The sequence below is a fragment of the Puntigrus tetrazona genome, chromosome 23, assembly GCF_018831695.1.
Source record: "Puntigrus tetrazona isolate hp1 chromosome 23, ASM1883169v1, whole genome shotgun sequence".
In the NCBI taxonomy this organism is placed as follows: Eukaryota; Metazoa; Chordata; class Actinopteri; order Cypriniformes; family Cyprinidae; genus Puntigrus; species Puntigrus tetrazona.
The window spans coordinates 778,976-793,630 of record NC_056721.1 but is presented as its reverse complement, the minus strand read 5'-3'; the positions used below and the strand labels follow the sequence as shown (position 1 = coordinate 793,630).

Genomic DNA, 14,655 nt, shown 5'->3' with positions numbered 1-14,655 from the left:
AGATGTATTCCTCTCTTATTCCAAAGTTCTTCCCTATTTTATTTTTATTGCTCCAATTTTAGCCTTAATTTTGCAATAAAAGTAGAATATATGTTTTTATATATGATAAATTGGATGCCTGTTTTGCTAAATTATCCTCAACCTCATAAATAAATGTTTTAAAAAATAGTAGTAGTCTCCACCACTATTTATGTCGCTGTTAATATTACAGAGGTATTATTTTTGATTAGGAACTTCAGGTATTCAATGCTGAGTGTGAATTATTACATCAGAGTGAAATTACAGTTTTTCATTTTTAATAAATTTGTTATCATACAGTTTACATAAGGATGAAAGTGACCTGTTGTGTGACCAACTATTTAAACTATACTATATAAAGATTGTGATATGCACACATAATAAGTAATTGGTCTAAAATTACTAATATTATTTGTTATACAAACTGCATCATCAGAGTTATGGGAAACACTCTTAACTTTAAAGCAGTGACCTAGACATATGTGGTATAATTTGGAAGCTTATAACCTCAGCCTTCTTTTAACATAAATCACTTTTGCATTTATGTTACATAAAATAACCTAACAAGGTTTGAATTTGCTTACTTCGCTTACAATGCTTACATTTATGTGAGCTTACATGGCGAAACTACAAGAAACATTTGGAGACATACACTTCAAAATAAGAGTCCTTGAAGCCAGACAGAGAAACACAAACAGTCCGGGGTGGAGTACATGATTTTTATTTTTTTACTTTTAATGACAGTTCCAATGATACATTTGAAAAAAAAAAAAAAAAAAGTTTAAATGCAAAACCAATACATTTCAAACATCCAGTCATGTGTTATTAATTTTTATTTTTGCATTTATAATTTTATTATTATAATTACTCCGTTGAAAATAATAAACATGAAACAACAAATAAGAGAGACATAGATAAGAGAGTTTTATACAAAAGTAACATATGTTACTGTAAACTGTACAATACAAATCTTTCTGCCCCTTACTGAACTCATGCAAATCTAAAAAAAAATCTAAAATTACACCAAAAATAGCTGTAAAACAACGTTATAAAAAAATGTATATCAGTCATATAGTATCCCTCATCCGTCTGTGAAATCACCATTCTGGAGCGATGTAATTTAAGCACTTTAGCGCAACCTCAAAGCCTAGAAAACAAGCCTGCAAGCAGGACAGAGAGAGAAAGCAACATTATTTAGGGAAGAAAATTTCTAAACAAATAAATGCTCATTTTAGCCTTTATTCCATTGAGTATCAACTGTAGAATGGAAAATGAATCATTAGGTACATTAAAAAAATGCACATTTGCACAATACAATTTAAAATTGTGAGTATTTCTGTAGGTGATGTTACCTAATTAATTTACATGATGTGCCAGTTATTTAAACTGTTCTAATTTATCATTCAACATCCCCAGCCCCAGAAAAAAAATGATTAAAGGTATTGTGTTAAATAAGAAAAACATTGAATAGACATACAAAAAGTAGCTTTAAAAAGAAAAATAGCACATTTGCGTATGTGATATTATATACTACTACACTATTGACGCTTAAAAAAAAAGGCAAATGGAGCTCTGAAGAATTGATGAACAAACTAATTTGACTTGACTACTAAATACAGTGCTGAACTCTCCCACATTAAAGACACTGGGGCATAAATTACAAGAACTTTGTAATATTTTCATGACAATATGCAAAGAAGTGTGTGATGTATTGACAGCATGAGCATGTTTCCTCACCGCATTAGCAGGAAATGCTCGTAACATGACTGCACTCAAGCCTTTGTAGAGAGCATGGGCTCCTTCTTCCCGTAGCAGTGTTTTTAACACATCTCTCACACCCTGGTAACGCCCGTCTGTGGCTGCAGGACAGAGGGAAGACAAAGCATTGTCTGCGTTTTCTGTCCTAATGCCAGACTACTCCAACTTCTACATGCTTTTGGTATTAAGTGCAATACACAAAAATTGTCACCCTTGGTAATTGCAATCATTGACGCAGAGTGTAATGTGCACACATAATAATGTCACCTCCCAGAGTTCAGAAGCGGTTGCCGATTTTAAATAAAACATCTGTCGTGGGTTAAAAAAAACATCTTTCATGGGTTTCTATTACATATTTCAGTAAGAGACATAATTATATTAATCTATAAATGTTTTAACACTCTTAAGAATCCCTTTAAGTAAGGCCAAAAATATTTTTTTACGTAAATAAATATATAATATAAAACCTTTTAAAGTTTACTTGAGTTAGTAAATCACTTCAGTGTCACAGTGTTACATATGAGGTGATATAAAGGGCAAATTCCTTGATTCTGTAAGATAATGATTGAAATGCTGATTTAAAAGTGACGGATCCATTAAATGAATGATTCATTTCAACAGTTCATCCATGGCTGAAAAATGTCTACAGGTATCTGAATGCCATGGCAATCTGAAGTTTTTGTTTTTGTTTGTTTGTAGTCATAGTTAAGTTACTTAAATATGATACATGGATTCTGATTAGGTTTACTACAGAACAACTACAGTAAAATGTATTTAAAAGTGACTAATCAAAATTGACTGGCTAAGTTTGGCCACCCATACTGAAATGCAAATCCATAAAGTGACCCAAAAGTGAGAATGTTTTGAGTGAATTTCTTCATCACTTTCACCACACACCGGCTACATAACCATAAACTTGTTTGAGAGGGTTGCATAATCAGGCCTTTGTCAAGAACTAGCAGTTTGCCTAACATTATTGGGACTTTCATTAGGACCATTTATTTATGGGGTGACCAAAACTAAAAATTTCAAAAGAAGAAACATGTTTTGGTGGCCGAATCTCCCGTTCCACCACATCCCAAAGGTGATCTATTGGATTGAGATCTGGTGACTGTGGAGGACCATGGAGTACAGTGAACTCATTGTCATTATCAAGAAACCAGTCTGAGATGATTCACACTTTATGACATGGTGCGTTATGCTGCTGGAAGTAGCCATCAGAAGATGGGTACACTGTGGTCATAAAGGGATGGACGTGGTCAGCAGCAATACTCAGGAAGGCTGTGGCATTGACACTCTCTGTAAACCCTAGAGATGGTTGTGCGTGAAAATCCCAGTAGATCAGCAGTTTGCCATGCCATAGTCACTTAAATCACCTTTCTTCCCCATTCTGACGCTCGGTTTAAACTGCAGCAGATCGTCTTGACCATATCTACATGCCTAAATGCATTGAGTTGCTGCCATGTGATTGGCTGATTAGAAATTTGCGTTAACAAGCAGTTGGACAGATGTACCTAATAAAGTGGCCGGTGAGTGTATATATGTATATAGTATTTGGGGTACTTAATTTGTAGCGATTATCGTCGATTTGATTACAGAGACGTCTCTGTATTTAATAACAAATTGTTCGATCTTGTCGCTACACATCCCTATCATTGTATTCTTATTGTATTTGAAACTGTTCCGTGCTTTGATACAATCTGTATTGTTAAAAGCACTATATAATTAAAAATTAGATTGATTGAGATATATATGGAATTAAAATATATTACTTTATTATTATTATTATTATTAATATTAATATTATACACGATTGTTTTGTGATTTACCAACATTCTTGCCAATCCTGCAAAACTAAAAGAAAAAAAGGTATATCTACTATACAGTGTGTTTGGCAGATATAATACTTCTTTTATAATATTTCTTTTTTTGATATAAGATTTTTTTGGCTATATTTTTTTGGCAATATATCTAGCATTCTTTACTGAGAATATGCAGCAATGGGATCACCCGAACTGGCTCATTAAAATGCCCTTGGGTACTTTACCATCTTAATTAATAAAATTAATAAAATTGTTTGCTGGTGAATAGTTAATATGATGCTGGTTTTTGCAGTTAAATACCTTACACAAAAGCAACAGTTGACTGGATCTCCAGAATAATTCACCGGCTCCTTTTTTTATAGTTTTATTTGTGAGATTAAGGCACAATATGGAGCCATTTTATGGCAAATAAGTCATATAATTATGACACAAGTCATAAAAATAATGGTACATTGAGAAGTGTGTGTTGTGTACCTGTTTGGTAGTTTGATTTAAGCACGTCTGCAGGCAGAGCAACTAGCCAGTTTAACATGCCAGCAATCCCACCAGCAAGAAGAACTCTGGACGTGCTGAGATGATGAACACTTGGGAGAAGTGAAATGAACGTTAATTCTAAATCCTGATTTTACAAAGAAGTGACTCTGTAAAATAACTCTCTAGAACAGCTAGAATAGCAAAGTAGTGACTCTCACTTCTCTCCCTCAGGGGTCAGAAACTGTTTTAAGTATTCATAAGTTAGAAAGTATACACCATTTGAAGGCACATCTAAAAGAAGAAAAAAAAGATGCACCCAGAAAGGTCACCTATTAATTTTAGTTTATATGTCAGGAACATATCATGTCACACACAATATCACCTATGTAAAATATCACACACACACACACCTCTGATTAGAGTAAGAGCAGTGCCCTTGTAGACAGAGCGAATTCCCTGTTTCTTATAAAGCTTCAGTGCACAATCCACTGGTCCAGCATACTTCAGCTGACAAGCTGAGGACTGGATCTAAAACACATATGCATATGCCAATGAACACAAATCATAACATTATAGGATTGGATATGATTAATGGGATCATAATCTGACAAATCACAATTTCATTGTGCCATAAAAACTACTTTTAAAAGATTCAGAACTTGTAACTTTCTTGTTAGTCTGAAAACAGCTTATATTATAGGCAGTCTGCCAAAACAACTGCTTTTGGGATGTTTTAATTTGTGATGTAATAGTGCGGATAAACCCTCTGCAGAAGATGATCAACGCTTGCTTCTACGTCGCAGCTGTTTAGCCCCACCCCCAAACCCTACGTCACTGCCTCTTTAGCCCCGATTCAAACAAAAAGACGACGCTGTGCCAACAATATCTGACAGTAATATTGCAGCACACAAGCGTGATGAACTGTTTTTTATTATGTGTTGGTGACTATTGTTTTGTCTGCTATACAGATCGTTTGATAGGTATTGAGTATTTATGCATTTTTAACCTTAATCACAGCATCTGTGAAGGATGCAGGCTGCCAAACATACACAGCTATTAGCTGAACATAGCAGTTGGCTTTTACTTTTGAGTCTACAATACTCCACAACTCTACTTGTTGGTGTTCTTAGAGAGGAAAATGAACTGAACTGACAACATTATTATCAATATGGTTATAATAATTGTTTAAAAATTTGTTGTTGTTGTTGTTTTCTTTCAATTTAAGTATATTTTTTTTCATTACCATGCTAATGGTCTCTATGGACACAGGTGTATTTATGACAATAGTGTGTTTGCCTTGCCTGAAGTAAACACTTGATTCTCTCGCCCGGGGTCACGATCACAGTGGTGAATACCCCTGCCAGCATCCCCGCCAAGTAGATCTGTGTGTTTCTGACAAAGGTCCAATTACAGTCATAAAAAGAGAAGCAGAAAAGAAAAGCATCACTATATACAACATACAGCATTTATTCATACACAGCATATAAAACTAAGCATTATACGAACACATTCACTCAGCTGCTGCTGCTGCTGCATTTAGTTTCTCAAAGATGACACACCTTAGAAATTGAAATTGACAAATACTCAGATATTCAGCACAGAGTTGACATCACGAACATCCCCTTTCTCTTACTGCGCCTTTCCTATACTAACGTGATTGGTACGGTGGGGTCACTTTGCAGAAGCTCCTTTCCCAGCCCAAAGCCAAAGAAATTCAAAGCCATCATTGGGGTAACACTGGCTAGCGGGACACCCATCCCTTTATACAGGCCAAATATTCCCTGCAGACATTAAAACAGGCTAAAGGTGATTGGAAGTAGGGCAGAAAAAAAAGAGATTGTAAGGTAATCAAATCAGTGCTTCTTAACTTCTGAGTCACATGCCTGTTGTGATCGCTTTGCGTACAGATAAATATCCTTTTAAAATCACTTCTCATTTGTGACACTGGAGCGCAAATGCAATCATAAGTAGCACAGCTAAATTTGTAGCATTAGTCAAAAAATTCATATATTTAAGGTCAAAGGTTTTTCTTTTATGCCAAAAATCCCTAGGATATTAAGTAAAGATCATGTTCTATTAAGATATTTTGTAAATATCTATCATGGATATATCAAAATTAATTTTTTTGATTAGTAATATGGGTTGATAAGAACTTTAAGGGTGATTTTATTTTATTTTTTGCACCCTCAGTTTCCAGATTTTCAAATAGTTGTATTTCAGTCAAATATTGTCCTATCCTAACAAACCATACAGCAATGGAAAGCTTATTTATTTAGGTTTAGATAATGTATAAATTTAAATTAAAAAAAAAAAAAAAACCTTATGACTGATGTTGTGGTCCATGTTCATATTTCTTTTGTATTGTATTGGCAAATTTTGTATTTTTGGCAAACTCATATCACTCATCATATGCAAATATCCCTATTTTGTTGTTGTTATGATTGGAATAAATGTATTTATAATATAATATCAAGACCTTCCTTATTTGTAGGATAAAATACACTGTGTCCCCAGCTGATATGAAATATGAAACCTGACCAAAATAATGTAACAAGCCAAAGAATCACTGAACAAACCTGATATTAAATATCAAGAAAAAGGTCTTAAAGGGGATAATATGCAAAAGTGTTTTAAGGTCAGTGTCACGTAAGTGGGGAAACTTTTACCTCTTTGGACACAGTCTTCCTTAAGCAGTCATATGTTCCTCTGTAGACAACACATTCCTGTGTTTGCAGACGGACCTGTGGAAACATGAACATTTAAGTGCTATAACTCACAGCAATGACACATTTATCTTTGGGGTGTCGTAATAACAATGTGAGGATAAGGCATGGTCTAACAAATACTGATAAAGCACTATGCAAGAAGCAGCAGCTGTTATCTGTGTCATTTGTTCCCTGTGTGTCTTTAGATAACATATCACTTAAGTCCCAATAGGTCTTACTGCTGAAATTTTTGTGTGACCATATAACTTCATTTGTTGAAACATTAACCTTCCCAAACACGCTATGCCGTCAATTATTGAAAGCTTTGTGAAGTCTACGATGTAAATATTTGACAGCTGAGTGATTTCTGTCACATGAACCAGAACAGAATTAATGTAAAAAAAAATATTATAGGCTCCTAGATCTTGCTAATATTTTTGTATTTACATATTATTGCGACACAAATAGTAATGTAAAAAATATCCCTTCAATACACTCCTATTTAAAATAAATAATTACAATGTTATAAATTGCACCTTTGAAATTAAAATCTTGATAATCATTCTTATTTTCATGACTCTTATCATGCAGCCCTCTCCTCTTTGGGTGAAGTTTTACCTTGATAGTGTCCAGCGGGTGTCCGGCGACTAAGAGACAGACACCACCGACCCCTCCAGCCAAAAAGTTCTTGAGAGGAGAAACCCTTCTGTCTGACTCTGCTGCGTCCATCGTCACATCTGTGCTGACCACTCAAGAGAACGTCGGAGCTTGTTTGCGCGCTCTCTTTGACAGCGATCTGCTCTCAATGGACGTTTGCCAGTATTTCCCTGAGCTTGCAGAACCTCGTTCAACCCAGATGCCTCCTCTTACGGACGCAGATGTGAATTACAATTACTTTTTTTTTGTGTGTGTGTCGATTATGGACTGGCTTTGTGGTGCGCATGTTGCTGTGAAGACGCCCGTTGTCCAGCAGTGGGCGGTATAATGTTGCTCAGCTCTCGGAGGAGCGCTGTACATCAGCAGCAGAAGAAATTACCGGGAAATTGTGCTCTTGCGCTTAAAACCAAAGCTGTAAGCAGATAACGTTATTTAACCAGATAACGTTATTTAACCATCACTGACAGGTGAAGACAGTTTTAAGCATCTCACTTATTCATTGTAGTTGTAGTTATCTTCGTTATGCTCGTCCTGATGTTTATGTCGACTTGTGTCTTGAGTTCGTAACATCTGAAGTGACAGAGAAACAGTTCATTGATTCATGCATTGTATGTAACGTTATTCACATTTTGTCTTTTCTTTTCTTTAAAGATCGATCACCATGTCCCAGAGGAAGAAAGCGGTTTCAGCTTCACAGAGCAAAACTCAGAGAGTAAGAAAAACGCGTTACAAATAAATGTCTTACAAATGTACTTGTTTTAAAGTTAAAATGTTGCAGCTATGTGAATAAGTAACTTTAAAACTGTTTAAAGTGTACACGTTCACACTTGAACCGATATTTAATGGCAGTATATGATCTAGAAAATTGGAAAAAGTGGAAATCAATCATTTAAGATGGTGTTTTAAAGTGTTGATGTTATATTTAAACAGTGTTTATACAATAAAAAAAAAATGTTTTGGTATTTCGTATTGTGTGTTGATTGTGTGTGTGTGTGTGTGTGTGTGTGTGTGTGTGTGTGTGTGTGTGTGTGTGTGGACTACAGCGCTCTCAGGTATCTCTGGATGAAGATGACGAGGATGCTAATTTTAGCCAAATGACATCATCACAGGTGCAACGAGCCCGAGAGAACTTCACGAGTGAACAGGTCGACCGCAAGGTACCTGTGTTTCATTTATTCAATTCTGTTGTTTAAACTCTGTGTGTGTAAGTGTTGTCTGGTGGTTACAGATCTGGGGCTAGTGTGGCCGTGCCTGCTGTAGTAGATACATGGGGCAGGGCTTGATCTCTTTGTTGAAGCTGCTCATTCAAAAGTATTGCGGTACGAGTATTGTTTGGCACAGCTAATATAATTACGCAAACAAAAATGCAGCCTTGCGCTTATCTGTAAGCGAGTGTGTTGTGTTGAGTTTACTCAGCCCCAAACCATTCAAGATCTTTCTTCAGCTGATTTGTTTTTTTTCTGCCAGGACTTTTCTCCTTTTAATGCGAATAAATGAGGCTCAGCATAGAACATTGCATTTTAAATTACATTTTTTAAATGAAGTCATGTGCATCTTGGGGAAGGATTGTTGTTTTAGGAACACAAGTAAATCATAAACTGTACCAAACATACTAATAAATGGTGGCGTGGTGGCCGCTGGCCGCACTTCTGAGGATCTTTTACACTTTCCAAGTCTCAAATTTTTCTGTTTTCTATCTATGTCCTGCTACAGAGACACAATATGATAATATATGTTTACTTTTGCATTGCACTGCGAATCATCTTGCATTCTGCGCTGCTACTTAAAGTTTTCTTGTACAGGATTTCTGTAAAATTCTTGTACAGTCTGATTTTTTTAATTAAAAAAATATATATATACATACACACACAGACACCTGTTTATAGTGTATGTATCAGGTTCCTACACGATTTGGAAAAATATGGAACTTGGAAAGACAGAGTATGGAAAAATATTTGCATTTCAAAGATTTTTGTTTCTATTTAGCAAAAAAAAATTATGAAAGTCTCAATGGGCACATATGTTTCTTGTGTGCATGCAAAAGTCACAGAGAAAATAAAGCATATTATAAAATAAATGAATGAATAATAATGTTAAAATATACTCCTAACATACTAACCTAACATTGACTGCTCCTGCTTCCTACATTTTATACCAAGGTGGCAGAAGTGGTCCAGTTCATCTTAATTAAAGACCAAAGAAAAATACCCATTCGAAGAGCAGGTTTGTCTTCTTCTCTTTGTTAGATCCCTGTAATATGACTGCTTTATCCACCTTTTTTCCTCAATGCGGAAGTAAGCGTATAGGTGAGGCTTTCAGTTCGTTAGATGCTATAGGGAAATAAGGAGGAGAATAACAACGTGCAGTAAATGGTAAAACTGATTGCACTAAAAAGTAGGGAGTTCATATTAAGATGGCACATTAAAGACACCAATTTTAAAAATCAAATAGCAAAACAAACCGTTTTGTACAGGAAGCTGCACCCATAAAATGTACAAGTGGTGCCGTCCATTTTTGCGTGAGGAAAAAGGTGGATAGCTCCTGGACAGATAACTATTCATAATACAAAGTTATGGTTATATGTTATGGGGAGAACTAACTAACAAGCTGTGTTTGTGAACTAACAAAGATGAATAAAGTGTAAAAAATGCATTGGTTGTTTGTTAATACAGTAACTAATGTTAACGATTGACGCCTTATTGTAAAGTGTTGCCGTTATATTGTATAAATATATTTAATACATTGTGTTTGTGTTCACTCTCTTTTGTCTAATTTCTGCAGACATTGCCAAACATGTGGTAAAGGAATACAAAGCCATCTATACAGAAATCATGAACAAAGTTTGCCTCAAATTTGATCAGGTACGACAGATGGAGCATATGGTTACTAAACCTCGTTTAGATATAGATGTGAATTTGAATAGAGGTGAACTTCTTTGTTTGATACAGGTTTTTGGATTAGAACTGGTGGAGATTGACCAAAAAAATCACATTTACATCCTGATTAATAAGCTGGAGCCCATTCATGGAGAGCCATTGAGCATGTAAGTGTTTTTCAGTGTTAGCTAGGACTTCATCTGCTTCTGCAGTAATTCAGACCTTTTTTTGTCAAACAAACTCAGAACGGACAAAATTAAGTTTTAGAATTTTTATCATGTTAATGTAAAAAAAAATATTGTGTAATATAACTTGTAAGTTTTGTGTGCTGATTTTTTTATGCTGATTTTAAAATGTATGATAATTTACGCACCTCCAAGAAATCCTAGGTGTATATAACTTTTTCTTCTTTCAGACAAAGATTTATTTATTTATTTTTTTTTTTTACTTATCCTGGCTCTTCCAAGCTTGTTAATGCTGGTAGATCGTGACCGTTATTTTGAAGCTCCATAAATTGTATATATCAAAAATATTTCAGTTTATTAAGAAATTGCGTTCCTGCTTCTGGGCTGACCTCTGACTTGACGTATGACATTGCTTATCCAATATCCACACAGGCGTTCTGAAAACCCAAAGATAGGCCTGCTGTTGGTCATCCTGAGTGTGGTTTTCATGAAGGGTGGTGTTATTAAAGAGAGTAAGTGATGCACCATTCACACAATCACTGATCAGTTACTGTGGGTGGTTTGTTAATTTGTTTTCCATTAATGCTGTAGATCTCGTATGGAATACGCTAAAGAAGCTGCGAGTGGACCCAGGGTTTGTCCACTAGATCTTTTTGAAAAGCTAAATTTACTTTTCATGTTTTCAGGGCTTTTTTTTCCCACTTCCACTGATACCTCTGTCTTCTCACAGGGAAAAGCATGATCAGTTTGGTGACATAAAAAAGGTGGTCACAGATGAATTTGTACGGCAGAAGTAAGTGAAAGTGCCTTTCAGAAACAAAATGATTTCTATAAACAATAAGACTATTTTGATCCATGCCCATATATATATATATATATATATATATATATATATATATATATATATATATATATATATAAATATATTGCAGCCATTTGCTAAAATCAAGTTATTTTTTTTCCTTATGTACAAACAGCACCCCATATTGACAGAAAAACAAAGAATTGTTGACATTTTTACAGATTTATTAAAAAAAAGAAAAAACTGAAATAACACATGGTCCCAAGTATTCAAACCCTTTGCTCAGTATTTAGTAGAAGCGTCCTTTTGATCTAATACAGCCATTCCTCCTTGCAGATCCACTCCAGTTCTGTTAGGTTGGATGGTAAACATTGGTGGGCAGCCATTTTCAGGTCTCTCCAGAGATGCTCAATAGGGTTTAAGTCTGGGCTCTGACTGGACCATTCAAGAACAGTCACGAAGTTGTTGTGAAGCCACTCCTTCATTATTTTAGCTGTGTGCTTAGAGTCATTGTCTTGTTGGAAGGTGACCCTTTGGCCCTTTGGCCATGATGGGATATGGGGTGCTGTAAGTACTTAAATGATTTTAGCAAATGGCTGCAATATAACAAAGAGTGAAAAATTTAAGTGTGTGTTTGTGTTAGATAAGGCTGTAAGAACAGCGACTGATGTACTCAGTTTGTGGGTAGAGTCCCAGCATATTTGGTGTGTTCAGAGCTGCTGTTCTTTAGACCATGGACTGGTGGTTTATATCACACCATAGACAATGAAGGGGTCTAGAAGTATGAAGACAGAAAGATTCATGTTCTTCATTAAATGACTCCTGACATGATTCTTCGACCACTGAACCTTTTCATTTAATTTTGTTTTATCATACGTCTGATTTAGATATTTAGAGTATGTGAAGATCCCTCACACAGACCCAGTGGAGTTTGAGTTTCGCTGGGGTCTGCGGGCAGAGAAGGAGGTGTCCAAACTCAAGCTGCTAGAGTTTGTTGGAGAGGTTGGTGCATTTTTGTTTGCTACATTCATCAATACAATTAATCAGCCTTTCGGTTGCAGTTATTACAAAGGAGAGGAAGTAAGGAAATTTGCATTGACCAATCTTTGGTTACAAATCCACACATCACACCAATCCTTGATTTAATATAGAAATTGTTCAGCTATTTTCTAGCCTGTTTTTACATTTTGTAATTTCTTTTGTGCACACAATTATCTGGGTTCAAACACAAAGGACTGCAGGAAAATGTGGCCCAAATCTAATCGGGTAGTTTTCTTTTTCCATGACAGTGTAGGCCCTAACTGCCAAGAACAACCAAAACAGATGTCTGTACCAACAAACTTATGATTAACTTAAATTAATTTCCAAATCTTTGAAACCTACTCCTATAGAACTATATAAGATATTAAAAAAAAACGGCACAAAAAAAAGGTATTCACTTTTTTCTTTTTAAATTTCAGAATGTTATCAATAATTTTTATTTATATAGTGCTTTTAACAATACAGATGGTCTTCAGAATTCTATGTAATATCATTTATCGTCCTTATTTCTTTGCGGTAATAAAAGTAGTGCATGTAAATAAATCACATGTATTGTATAAGAACTGGACACATCTGGTGTGACTTTAAATACAGACCCTGAGCTGAAAACTCATCACCAAACACCAATGAGTTGTACATACACTATATGGACAAAATTATTGGGACTTCCCCTTCTTTAGAACAGAAAAGGGCACTTCCAAAGCTGTGGCAACAACACAGATGGAAACATAACTCATATGCTTACTGATTGTATTCCCATCTCTGTTGGAACTTTTTTTGAAATTAAATCCAGACATTGAGCCAAAAGCTTGACTAGTACATATAGGTGAGGTAAAGTCAAATCAGAGGTGTCCAGCTGGTATTATGACTTTGCTCTCTGTGAACCAGTTAAGTTCTTCCACCATGACTGAATCAAATCAAATTCATGAACATGTCAAGACCTACATTTTCAATGACTGTTAAACAGTTATTTATTTTATTTATTGGTTTGGAATTTATGTGCACAAGTGAAAGGCATTAAACTCATGAATAAGTAAGTGGTTTCTAGTAAGTAATAAGTGTTGTCTTTTCTCTCAGCTTTTTGATCAGGATCCTCAGAGCTGGACACAGCAGTTCAGAGAGGCCAGTGCTGCTGAAATCGGCAGCCAGAGATCATGAACACCTTGTGTTGTGCATTTATTAGTTTAAATAAGAAGGTCTTCTTTAATATGGTAAAATATTTTAATTACAATATTTCTTGTTTACAAATAAAGTTTAAGACTATTCTCTTGTTGGCAGTGTTCATACTGTTATTTTACTGAAGTCAGTGTAGAGGTAATGTGAGGGTGTATAAGAGGGTGTCCACATTTTTGCCTACAAGGCTATTTTAGCCATTTCTTTGGGGCAATATCCTAATTTCCATTTAATATCTGTTTTTGATGTAATCATTACTGTCAAAATCTTACCTTATTATATATATATATATATATATATATATATATATATATATATATATATATATATATATATATATATATATATATATATATATATATATATATATAAAAATAGATATTCAGGTTTTAGAAAGATTAGGTTTAGGGAAATTATTTATATACAGCTTTTAGTTCTAATGGGTAGGGTTATGAGTGTTATGAGTTCCCATTCATTGTCAATGAACAATGGGAACAGTTAATTTCAAGTGTTTGTATTGTTGTTTTGATTACAACGATCCTATTGAAACTGATGCAAATCAGCTCATTAAGCAAAATTTATATGAGTTCTTACAATAATTGCAAATATATAAATAATTGCATGTAATCACAATCGCGTTCTTCTAGGTACGAAGAGTAATGAATTGCAAAGATGTCCTGACTCTGATAATTGGGAGTTTCTTTCCAGGTAGAAGGTGAAGAAAAGCTGAGAGAGATCTATTGAGATCTGAGGATCTTTGTTCTGCCTTTCTGAGATGTTAGCCGAATTTCATTTGATTGCGTGAAAAGGCCATTGAAGATTATTTGTTAAAAATAGGTGTGTGTCTGGTTCAAATGCTACACTGAGCTGATCTAGACAACAGCTTCTGCATTCAATAATGAAATGCCTTTAGCTAAAAACATTACACTACTGACACTATTCTCCAATTTAATTCTGTTCAGTGCTTTGAAACATTGTTAAATTGTATTTTTTAAAGCGGTACAAAAATGAAGGTGATTAAATGATTGACTGATTGATTGATTGATTGAATGTGTCTTTGCACACACACACACATTGAATGGAAAATCTATTTGCATTAAGTAATTAATTAGAAATAATAAAAGTAGAAAATCGGTAAATATA

At 34.8% G+C, this 14,655-nt stretch overlaps 2 protein-coding genes across 3 annotated transcripts; one reads left to right on the top strand and one right to left on the bottom strand.

Annotated features, from left to right (window-relative positions):
- Positions 1-918: 918 nt before the first annotated feature.
- On the bottom strand, positions 919-7,657 carry si:dkey-150i13.2 (mitochondrial carnitine/acylcarnitine carrier protein). The gene is made up of 9 exons (XM_043224274.1): positions 7,397-7,657; positions 6,740-6,814; positions 5,727-5,854; positions 5,375-5,465; positions 4,484-4,601; positions 4,292-4,364; positions 4,074-4,183; positions 1,756-1,877; positions 919-1,178 (listed from the first exon to the last, which is right to left on the bottom strand). Exons 1-9 carry the CDS (start codon positions 7,505-7,507, stop codon positions 1,116-1,118), a joined length of 891 nt encoding a protein of 296 aa, XP_043080209.1. The 5' UTR covers positions 7,508-7,657; the 3' UTR covers positions 919-1,115.
- Positions 7,658-7,751: 94 nt separating this feature from the next.
- Positions 7,752-14,546, top strand: ndnl2 (necdin-like 2). 2 transcript variants are annotated; one of them, XR_006247804.1, is made up of 12 exons: positions 7,752-7,902; positions 8,087-8,147; positions 8,479-8,592; positions 9,595-9,658; positions 10,217-10,296; positions 10,384-10,478; positions 10,929-11,008; positions 11,088-11,130; positions 11,227-11,289; positions 12,186-12,300; positions 13,417-13,550; positions 14,221-14,546. XR_006247804.1 is itself a non-coding variant. In XM_043224276.1 (11 exons), the coding sequence occupies exons 2-11, from the start codon at positions 8,097-8,099 to the stop codon at positions 13,495-13,497; spliced, it is 786 nt and encodes a 261-aa protein (XP_043080211.1). In that variant the 5' UTR covers positions 7,752-7,902; positions 8,087-8,096; the 3' UTR covers positions 13,498-13,603. The 2 variants fall into 2 exon arrangements, 1 of the variants encoding a protein (XP_043080211.1); XM_043224276.1 differs by lacking the exon at positions 14,221-14,546 and having other exon boundaries at positions 13,417-13,603.
- Positions 14,547-14,655: the final 109 nt, after the last annotated feature.